Source organism: Vigna unguiculata, chromosome 9 (genome assembly GCF_037176805.1).
Source record: "Vigna unguiculata cultivar grain cowpea cultivar isolate G323 ecotype 2 chromosome 9, ASM3717680v1, whole genome shotgun sequence".
NCBI lineage: Eukaryota > Viridiplantae > Streptophyta > Magnoliopsida > Fabales > Fabaceae > Vigna > Vigna unguiculata.
In genome coordinates, this window is record NC_140800.1 from 38,698,270 (window position 1) to 38,710,306 (window position 12,037).

General features: G+C 32.0%; 1 protein-coding gene across 1 annotated transcript; it reads right to left on the minus strand.

Moving 5' to 3' along the window:
- Positions 1-1,160: 1,160 nt before the first annotated feature.
- LOC114164759 (V-type proton ATPase subunit E-like) lies at positions 1,161-7,160 on the minus strand. The gene is made up of 6 exons (XM_028049516.2): positions 6,929-7,160; positions 6,746-6,846; positions 5,778-5,958; positions 4,788-4,984; positions 4,418-4,517; positions 1,161-1,554 (listed from the first exon to the last, which is right to left on the minus strand). Exons 1-6 carry the CDS (start codon positions 7,028-7,030, stop codon positions 1,519-1,521), a joined length of 717 nt encoding a protein of 238 aa, XP_027905317.1. The 5' UTR covers positions 7,031-7,160; the 3' UTR covers positions 1,161-1,518.
- Positions 7,161-12,037: the final 4,877 nt, after the last annotated feature.

A 12,037-nucleotide genomic window follows, 5' to 3' on the forward strand; every position in this document is an offset into this window, starting at 1 on the left:
AACAATGAACCTTATAATTAGTTTTATATAAATTATCTACACGTAGTTACACAGTCTTAATACACTATTTGTTAAATTGAAGTAGATAAGAAATAATAGATTTTTTTTTCTTTTAACTAAACAAACAATTAATTCTCTAGAAAATTTGATAAGATGAAAATAAGTAGATTTAATGAAAATAGATAAGAAATAAACTGAAAAATTGAATAGTTTATTGAAGAGAGAGAAAAACGAAACTGGAGAAACATGAAGAGATTAATAGGAATATGTGAAAACAATACTGCGAATTTTATCATTCTCTATAAATTATTTCTACTGTCGTTGTTCACTAAACCAATATTAATTCTTTCTTCATCTATTTTCTCTCATTTCTTCAACTAAATCCAAGAATTTCAACGAGATTAAGGGGCACATTCCTACGAGAATATACTCGATTGGTTTTAGGACCACAAAATCAATGAGGAATTAGCACAACATTTTGCAAATCCCTGTCACAGTTCTGTACTATTGGAACCTGAGTGGAAGGAAGGAACAAGAGAAGTCGTTCTACACATTTCAGCATATACAAAACAAAGATGAGCCAATATCTAAAAGTGAGAAAATGTGTTTCTTTACTATAATGTGGAAATAATCCTTTTGGGGTTTTCGATAGACACCGCAGTTAAAGAAAATAAGCGTGAAAGTTGTGACAACAAAGAAGTTGCAAAATGTTAAGGAACCTAGAGACAGCGAAGCACATAGACCAACAAACACGCAAAAACAGAGACTGTAAAAAAAAAGGTTAGATGTTCTGACAACTGTTGAGACGAAAGGATAAATGATACATGAAAGGTTTTAGGAATTGTACGTTGCTATAATTGTCGGGATTTTAAGCCATTATCCATACTCATTTAGCTTGCTTAAACTATTAATTAGTCGCAGCATAATCCAAACTCAAACCTAATAACTGATACATTGGGGAAGGCAACCCACAATAATGTGGCCCACTAACTAACCTAGAAATAAGTAGCCTTGTATTGTGCTTTTGCTTCTTTTTTTTTCTATTTTAAGTCAACTTTTTACCTCAGATTGTCCCTTCAAATATATTTTTACTGGATTTCTCTAAAATATAATGCCTACTTTACATCAAATGACATGGTTTCCCAAATCACAAAAACATGTAGGAATATACCTGAATGCGTGGGCGCCGACATTTCACTGTTTCCACTGGCCCCAGACACGATGGTAGAGAACACTTATATTTCTGTCACAATGTTCACAATAATGTACTTATGTTCAATAAATAAATATCTGCTACATGATTACCAATAAGCTAAAAGCAGGAATGAGAGAGAAATTATAGCACACCACATGCCCCACCATAAACGGTATGGGAGCAACTGAACTACCGATAAATGGTGTTATTCAAAAGACAGCAACTATAATTCAACGGCAGCAGAGCTATTCAGATCCAAGACAAGCTTATTCTTCGGGATATAAACATTCCAGGGTACGGAAACAATACATTCGAAGAAATCGTCAAGCAAAAACTTGTCCAAAGAGCTGCTTTCGAATCTGCAACAAAGAACAAGAAACTTCATAAGAATCTAAGAATCTAGTGGTTTGACGTGATTAACCAGTTCATCATCTCAAAATAATTACACCCCTTCCCCCTTTCCCAAGGAGAAAGAAAATAAAGAAGAATGTTGGTTATCACAACTGCAACTACTCCAATGACTTACCAAATTTACCATCCTAAATAATATCTAAAGTAAACATACTAGACAGAAAGTTGCCATTAATGGAATATTACTGTATATATTTTGTCTGGAAGAAGAAAGGAAGTGTGAGGAAAAATTAGTGAAAAGGAACTCCCAAACCAGTCTAGAAAATACAAAGGCACTGAAATAGACAGGGAAAGAAACGACTTTTTGAATCTGGAACAGAATTAATAGTCGATGATAGTTGGCTATTACTTCAATGCAATCAATAGAAAGAGCAATCATATGCAATAGCAAAAATCAATAACGAGGGGAAGAAGCTAAGGTTGTTGATCAAGACAAGGAAGCTCTACACTTTGTCACTATGTGTTTTGCAAACCGTGAAGTAAGATTTGGCTAAATGACAGTGGTTGCACTAATCAAATGACCATTGATAGGGAGCTTTTCAAAGATTTAAAGACAATCAACATCACCAAAGTTAGAATAGGCCATGGTGACTATATTTCAGTCAAAAGAAAGGGGACTGTTGCAATAGCAAGCTGCTTTTATACCCAAAGATCAACAAAATTTTGAGTGTTGGCTAAATAATTGAAAAAGGCTTCAAAGTTGCTTTAGAAGACAATCTTTGCCGGACGTAATTCTCTCTAATCCCAAGGAAAAAACAATGACAACCCCTCTCTTGAAAATAGAAGAAACTAACATTCTCTCTTAAGGGAGAAACGAATATTCTCTCTTAATTCTTCTCTCAAGCAAATAAAACAAAAGGAATAGGAAGGGAGAGACTTTGGAATGATTTCCTAAGGAAACACTGGACTCCTTTTATAACATTAAAAGTAAGCCCCAAAGTAAGTTCCCATCGATGTGGGACTTCTTTTCTCACAATCTCCCACTTGAAGATTTTGATGAAATTAATCAAATCTTCACACCATGCTTTATTCTCTGCCTTCATGTTGCTTGTTCTTCTAATAGACTTCAGTAGGATCGAATCCACGTAGACTTTATTGACACATAATTTTGATCCTCCGAAATACAATGCAACACCTGAGGTTCCTTCCAAGAACCTCTTGTCAATACTTCACTGCTCTCCAACAAACCTGCCATGAACCAACTAACCACTCCCATTACTTGTGCAATGTCTGGTCTTGTACACATCATAGCATTCATAAGGCTGTCCACCACCGATGCACTTGGTACTCAAGGCTTCTCCATCCTTTCCGCTTCACTGCTAGGACTCATACGTGAGGAACAATTGATAGAAAGTGGGGTCGAAATTGGCTTGCAATCTTACATGTTGAAGCGCCGCAAGATTATCAGTAAGTATTTCTTCTGAGAAAGCCAAACCTTCCTATCTTTTTTGTCTCGGTGAATTTGCATCCCTGAAATCCTTGTTTGCTTGTTCCAAGTCCTTCTTCTCATACTCCCTAACCAATTATGCCTTCAATTCCTGGATTTGAACTTTGTTGGGGCCTACCTCCAACATGTCATCCACATACAACATCAATGGTCTAAACATCCAGTCTGTTGTAACCGAGGCTTATGAAGGAATCAAATTTCTTGTACGAATACTTGAGCGCTCTCTTTAAACCGTACTGAGAGAGCTTCCAAGTCAGTAGAGTGTGAGAGCATTGAGTGACCAAAAACACAGCCAAGAAGAAGAGAGAAAGGGGAGAAAATTCTGCAGATTTTTCACACTGTGTAGTCTCGATAAATTGACGATTGTGGGTTCGTTAACCGTTAGATCGGGCTAAAACTTTGATACAAGGTTCGCAGCATACGATTCTTCATTATGACCATTCGGATCGTTAATCGAAGGTCTCAGGTTTGAGATATTGGTCCCTCACAGTAGCTTTATTTTAGGGATTTTTCTCACTTTGTTCTTCAATTAGCAAGATTTGATGCTTTGTTGTTTGGCTGCATGTTAGCACTTATTTGTGCAGTTTGTTAATACTCATTTGTACACTCTTTTGATTATAGTGGAGCGATTTTTTTTGTCTGGACGACCCGTGATTTTTATCATTGAATTGAGGGGTTTTCGACGCCAAAATTGGTATGTTCTTTGATTGTGATTACTGTTGCCATTTTATTGTTGTTGATCCTCATAGATTCTTGCAAGTTAGGGAAAATTAATCCGCTGCATTATTTGGTATTTTGGTTGTGTTGTTGTTTTTCCCATCATATATATATATATATATATATATATATATATATATATATATATATATATATATATATTGTTAAAATTCATGTCACAAGTGGCAACCAAATTCAGATTGTGACATCTGATAACAGCAAGGAGTATACCTTTATCTTTTGTTTGTTGTTTCTGTCTTAGTGTTAAACAGTCTCTTAAGAAATCTTAGATACTTTCTTATTCCAGATTGTATTCATAGCTTTATAAATTGTAATGCTTCTGATATTAAAAAATGAAAGTTCAGTTTCTTTCCCCCTTTAATATACGTTTTCTTCTCTGTTAAACAAGCTCCGTTTCTTATTTCCTCTTGAAAACCACTGACACATTCCATTACTTGTCCTAATAGCCCATCAGATATGATTTTCCTAATTTTTTTTTTTAATATCAATGTCAAAGTTTCAATATCTCAAAAATAACCCACCTTCCTACTTTCAAATAATATGGAAAGTCCACAAACAATTCAGCAGAAAATATCTAACAAAGGATACAAACCAAACTAAGAATTACAACGCATAAAAAAATTTACCTCAGGAAGCTTTTTACGGAACACTACATCCAGTCGTGCATCAAGAGTATTCTCACACACAATCTTTCCATCACGAGAAGCCAGAACCACCCCACCAGAACTGAATATCAACAAAAATAATCAGGTCTGCCTTAACTGAAATTTAAATAACAAAGCAGCTAACACAGGTAATGCGATTTTAGGAAGCATCATATTGTTGTGGGTAAGATTACTATGATCATAAGATTTGAATTTGCACTTTTCTCAGAAGATAATGTTGGATTATAATTAACCAAGAGGAAAAAATAAATTGTTAGGGTGAGAAACCAAATCCTTGATTGGCTGAGCCAAACAATTAGTTAAGATTTATTTTTTGTAATATGAACTTTACCAGTAGATATCATGAGCATTGTGATGACTGGGTCCAGGTGGAAGATAGACTTGGTTGTCAACAATGATCTCTGGGGGCTCAACATTTGCTTTATCAGCATACTCCTGTGCAGCAGAATCCAGCACATGCTCTACCAAGTGTAGGTCATCTTTCCGACATCTCAATAAGACAGAAGGTTCTTTCAGTCTTAGCAAACACTGTAACACATAGCCCTAACATTATACTCCAAGTCCATATACTTACGCATAGAAGGTACTCTATAAACAGAAGTCAAGGAGACTATCTGTATCTATATCATTACAAAGGATTAAAAAGGTCATGTTGACCAGGAAAGAGGGAAGGGTAAGGAATTGAACCCATGCCATTCAATACACCATAGACACCAAGGTTGGTTCCCATGTCATAGTTATAATTCAAAGGTACCCAAACACAATAATAATTGATAAGTACCCAAGCACTTGGGAACCCACTCTAAAGAAGTAGCGATCACATGGGGAGAACCAAACAGTTAAATTCTCCACTGCACCCCATAATACCCAAGTTCCTATCACAAAACGATTAACGATGCTGATTCAATGGTGCCTGTGGGCAATAGTAATTTGCAATGAAAATACTAGTTATAGATACAATGTTGCGCCCATCATCTCAAATAATACAAAAGTAGGACACATTAAATAAATAACATTAAAAACGGTTGCCTAGGTGCAAGGCTCTTACTAGAAAAAGATGGAAAGAATAATTGACAACTACCCAAGCACTTGCTATCACAAAATAATCGCCGATGTTATAAAATAATGTCTCTAGTAATAGTAATTTTCAATGAAAATACTGGTTATAGACACAATAAATAAACAACATTAAAACAGTTTCGCATGTGTAAGGCTCTTATAAAAAAAATGGACACAATAATCTGACATCAATAATTGGCAAAACAGAAAATTCAAATTATCAAATCATAAATAGGTTTACCATATTCAAAGTTTAACTGACCTGAACAATGAGATCTTTCAAAAGGTTTCTGTACACATGATCATGATGAGTCACAGTCAAATGATGATGATGACTCACACTCAAAAGTTCCTTGGAAGCAGCTTCTTTCATGGAACTGATCACATCGTCTTGAGCTTGAAGAACTTTAATTCGAGAGGCATTCAGCTGCATCGAGTACTCACTGCAAACACAATCAATTGGTTGTGCATCAAAACACAAACTATCTCAAGTAGCACTGTTCGTTGCCACTTTGAAGCACAACATAGCCCTGTATTTCAGACGATGAAATTAAATACATCTCTGAAATTAAACCCTCGATCTCCGTCAAACTTTGACAATATCCTTGAGTTCGAGCACTTTGCCACAAATGTCAACAGATTGAAAGAAATTGAACAAGCCAAAGTACTCAAACCCAAACAAAGTAAATAAATAAAAGAGAACAGATTAAACCTCTGGCCGTTTTTTCCAAATGCAAAAGTTTGGAACTAACATTAACTACTGATTTTACTGAAAAGCATGACAAGACAACGAGGATTTTACTGAAAAGTATGACAAGACAACAAGGATTTGGTAGACTATCTCATAATTGATATGAATTGCATGCATCCGTCAGTGCAAAAATACAGATCCGTCCTAATTCACAAATTTAAAAAGTATAACTATTGGACAAAAGACCATATTCTAGTACTTAAAACACACAGAACCACAATCACAGAAGTTCAATTATAAATACACAGAATGAGTGATAACATAAAAAAAATAAAAAAATAACTACACTATATCACGTTCCATAATGATTCAAGCATCGGCGGTACCAGTAATCACAGTCAATAGACATTGCCGCATTAGCGTATGGATCAAGATCTATACGAGAAGAACTTAGTCTCCAGAATTTAGAGACATCTAACAACAAAACCAAATGAACATTGAAGTCGAAGAGACAAAGAGAAAGGTATATTGGAAGTTACATCTTCTTCCGAATTTCGACTTGGCGCTCTTTGCGTTCGTACTCTTGCCTGATCTTCTTCTTTTCGGCTTCAACTAACTGCAGCTTCTCGATATTGAATTCCTGCGGAAGGAAAAGTACGATTCGGTTTGCGAGCATGAATGAAGAGCGAAAGAGAAGAAAACACGGCGAAAAGAAGAGATACCTCTTCGGCGGAGACAGAGATCTCGTTGGCTTTTTCCTCCGCTTCCTGGCGGATGAACCGCACCATCTGCTGGATTTGCCTAGAGACATCTGCGTCGTTCATTTTCGGAGTCACTGCAAACTTTCTCTAAGATTGAACTTGATATCTTGATATCTTGCCCCACTGCAACAACTCACTCCAGCACACATCTTATATGTTAACATCTTAAATACATATATTGGTTTATGCTTGGAAATTTTATTTCTTTATCTTAGGACATGTAATCTTATAAGATAGAACATTGATATTTTGAACTAATTTTCTTAATTTATCTTTTCATTTATTTTTAGAAAAATGATATTTTGACTTTTAATTTTTTTACTCTAATTATTGTGGACATTAATTATTTTAAAGTAGAATATAATATTACATTAATTAATTAATAATGTTAGTAAATAAAAGCTGAGAGTCATAATATCATTATCGTTATTGATAATTTATCGCTTTAATAGTTTTTATGTCATCATACATATCATATTAAAAAACAAAATATTAAAATAAATAAATAAATATGTCCTAATGACCGGTTAAAGAATAACTAATACGTATTAATTCCACAAATTCTATATTAAAAGTTGAAATAAATATAATAAATTTTATAAAAATAAAAACTGTTATGAATTAATGATTGTCTATTGACTTACTCATATGATTCATTACTATTTGTATTAACTAAGTTGATTTGTTTCCTTTATGGATTACATATTGTATCTATAAATAGGACTCTTTCTATCAATAATAATATACAGATGAGTTGGATGAGTTGCTCCCTATTATCTCATTCCCTATTCTCTGTTGTTTCTTCTCTATTATCTTCTTTGTTATTCGCTTTATCTCATAACACGTTATCAGCACGATGCTCCAACCAATTGAGGACTAGTGGAAGCTTTTTCTCTATAACGACATTGCTTTATGTGTTTCAATCCAAGCTCTTTCTAATCCTTTCTCAAATTATAATTTTACCTTATATTCTTTCTCTTGCGATAAGAATTGTTTAACTTTATCAATTTTCATCTCCGTCTTATTATTTTTATTTTTATTATGACGGTGATTATTATGATTATTTTGATGATGATTATTATTATTATTAATATTATTATTTTGTGTTAATTCTAAACACGCGAAACTTTGCAAAATTTGGATTTGTGACCTTTGATATTACAAGGAAGAATTCCTAATATTGGATTTTAAATTTTGAAATATATTTAGATGCAATAGATATTGGGATACCATTAAATAAAGAAATAAAGCATCTAAGCAACTAATTTGCTCCTAACAAAAATATTGTGAAAAGAGATTTCACAAATATTGTGAATTTATTTCATGCCTATGTATGCTGGCTGGACAAAGCAATAAAGCTTTTGATGAAAAATCATGAGATCCGCCTAATCTATGCTCCATTCCCAGAAGTGAAAGCAGCAATCAATATTATGAATTTATTTCATGCCTTTGTATGGCTGAACAAAGCAATGAGCTTTTGATAAAAAATCATGAAACATATCCAAATTGGTTATGCTCCATTCCCATAAGTGAATGCAGCAACATTTTATTTATATTTTCATGATCGATCATGATCTTGATTTTGGACATGGTTATAAAGAAACTTTCAAACACATTTTGTCACCAGAAGTGGCACGATAATGTGAAAAAAAGGAAAAGGAAAATGTGAAAATATTGACAAAAAGATGAAGGTATATATTATCATTACGATGGTAAAGGCCATTTGAGTTGTACTTATTGTACACCAGAGCATCTTACAAATAATGAGAAGAACATAGAAACACACTTTGCTTATGAGGATGGTGATTCTGATTATGGCCATATGGATGCTACTCATCTTGATATTGTTATTTTCTTTGCTAAAGCAAATGAAAGCATTGATCACCTAATTGATTATGAGAGTGTTGAAAAAAAAAATCTCATATTGATATTTACGTTTATATGAAAAACGAATGTTTTGCACTAGTACCAAAAGATATGTGTCTTATTGATTGTGCAACAACTTATACAATTCTCAAGAGTAATAAATTTTTCTCTTGTTTGATAATGTGAGACATCGATGTTAGTATTATTTATAGTACTACAAATATATTTGAAGACTCTATAAGAGCTATTATACTTCTACCAAGAAGTTGAATAGAAACTTATTAAGTTTCAATGATATTTGTCTAAATGGATATTATATTGAGACAAACAATGAAAAAGATATGAAATATTTTTATATCTCTATAATTGAGTTGAAAAAGAAAGTGTATTGGAGAAATTATCAACATTCTCTTATGGTTTGTACTACAAAGTTTATTAGTACAATTTAAATGCATGTCATGGTAAACCAAAAGTTTACAAATCAAAATGATTGCCTTGTTTGACATGATCAGTTATTATGATGCGAAAAAAAACAAGGGTTGAAAAACTCATGTGAACACGTTTGAAGCGTGGTAGACCTATTGGTTCCAAAGATAAAAACTCTTGAATGAGAAAGGGGGCTAATATGCAAAATAACCTAATCGAAAAGGTTGAAATCCCAAAAGATTCATTTGACATAATTAATGGTTCGGTTCCAGAAGAACCTCAGGTACCTGAAATGGTTGAAAATGATGAGATCTCAATAAATTATGTCATGAATCATATAATATGGAACCAAAATGAAGTTAACATTGACGAAACTTTTACTTATAACATAGCGATGAATGCTATGAATGACAATGAGGATCAATAAGCAATGATCATTGAAGATTGTCGGCAAAGAAAAGATTGACCAAAATGAAAATATGCAAAGAAGCATAATTATATTTGTTTGCTAAACGAAAGGTTTTTGGACGTATAGTTCGCACTCTTGAAGTTGTGAAACCTATTGGGTACATATGGATTTTTGCGCAAAAATCAAATTAAAAATGATGAAATTGTTAGATACAAAGCATAATTGGTTGCTCAAGGTTGTTCACAAAACCTTGTATTGATTAGTGAAAAAAACATGTTCACTAGTATTGGATGCAATAACATTGCAATATTCGATTATTCTAGTTGCACAACAATGTTTGCATTTACATCTAATGAATGATGTTACAACCTATTCGTACGGTTCTTTTGAGAATCATATTTATATGAAAATCCCTAAAGGATTTTATTTGCCCAACGAGACAAATTCTAAAGAGGGTTATTCAATAAAATTGAACATGCTCTTTTATTGATTAAAGAGATCAAGACGTGTGTGGCATAACCGTCTTTTTGAATACTTATTAAAAGAAGGATATAAAAATGATCCTATTTGTTTGTATTTATATGAAAAGATCCAAATAATGAATTTGCCATAATTATTGTTTATGTAAATGACAGAAACATCGTTGGAATTCCTAATGAGCTCCCAAAGGCAATTGATTACTCAAAGAAATAATTTGAGATGAATGATCTTTGAAGGGCAAAGTCTTATTTGAAATTAGAAATTAAGTATTTAAATAAAGGTGTTTTTATACGTCAAGAAGCTTATATAATTAAGGTGCTTAAAATGTTCTAAATGGACAAGTCATGTCCATTATGCACTCCAATAGTTGTGAGGTCGTTAGATGTTGATAAAGACTCTTCTTAGACCTCAAGAAAATGATGAAGATCTTCATGGTCTAGAAGCACCATATCTTAGTGTCATAGAAACACTAATGTATCTTGCTAATTATACTCGATCTAATATTGCATTTGTTGTAAATTTGTTAAGCAAGATATAGTTTTTCAACTACAAGAAGAAAATGGTTTGGAGTAAAACATATACTTCGTTACTTTAAGGGTACTACGAATATGAGCTTATTCCATCCAAATGATTCAGATTCAGACCAATGGGTTATGGATATGCATGTTATTTTACATATTCTTACAATGTCACAATGGTTGATCACAAACAAGATGTTTGTTCACATGTGGTAGCACAATGGTTTCATGATGTTATATGAAACAAACCATAGTAGCAATATCGTTTAATCATACAAAATTACGAGAAAAGTTGCGAATATGTTTAGTTAAGGCCTATAATGCAACATGTGCAAGAAACTTGTGACTATCCCAACAAAGATGGAATCAACAACCATATATGAAGATAATAGTGTATTGTTCAATTGAAAGGATGATATAAACATCCAAAAATTCATTCATCCTAGTAAGGTTTTAACGAGGCACATTCTTTATCAATGGACACTCAAGGGGGAGTGTTATGAATTAATGATTGTCCATTGATTTACTCATATGATTCATTACTCTTTATGGTCAATATTTGTATTAACTAAGTTAATTTGTTTCCTTTATGGATTATTGTATCTATAAATATGACTTTTCCTATCAATAATAATATACAGATGAGTTTCTCCCTATTATCTCATTCTCTATTCTCTTTCTCTATTGTTTATTCTCTATTATCTTCTCTGTTATTCGTTTTATTTCATAACAAAAACATCATTTTATATTTGTAACAATAACTCTTCTGCACAAATAAACATTTTAAAAATTCAAAAAAAATTTAAATTGATATTTTAATTTCTTTTTATAATCTTTTTAAATGTTTAACAGTATTTTTTTTAATTCAAATTTTGTTATGTTTAATTTATTTTAATTTTTAATAATATTAAAATATAATTATTTTATTATTTAATTATTTTTTTATCGGTCAACATTAAATATAATATTAACACAAATATACAATATTTATGAATACTTTATCATTTAAATAAAATAAAATAATATTAATAATTATTAAATTACATTCCATTTAATATCACAGTTGATCGTGAACTTTTGTGAAAGTTAATACATATTAATCATCGGTGTCCATCACATTAGCATGATCCTTAAATTTTAACCGTGTCTATTATTTAAATAATGCTTTTATGAATAATTATCACTTTTAAATTTCTAAAATGTCGAATATATATATATAATTTTTTTCATGTAACATTTTCTTTCCAAAAGTAGTCATTATTCTAAACTAATATAATTTTATTTTTATTTTATTTTTTAAATCATATTTAGCTTAAATTTAATTATTTATTAAATTAAAATTATTATTTTATTATTGTATTCATTTAAATT

Bases quoted from the DNA above. Each gene is read 5' to 3' on its own strand.
- LOC114164759 (XM_028049516.2), bottom strand. From the start codon at position 7,030: ATGAACGACGCAGATGTCTCTAGGCAAATCCAGCAGATGGTGCGGTTC. The intron at 4,518-4,787 runs GTAAAGTTCATA...GTTGATATTCAG, and splicing joins AATGCTCATGATATCTACTG to TTCTGGTGGGGTGGTTCTGG. The intron at 1,555-4,417 runs GTAAATTTTTTT...TCTTTGTTGCAG, and splicing joins TCCGTAAAAAGCTTCCTGAG to ATTCGAAAGCAGCTCTTTGG.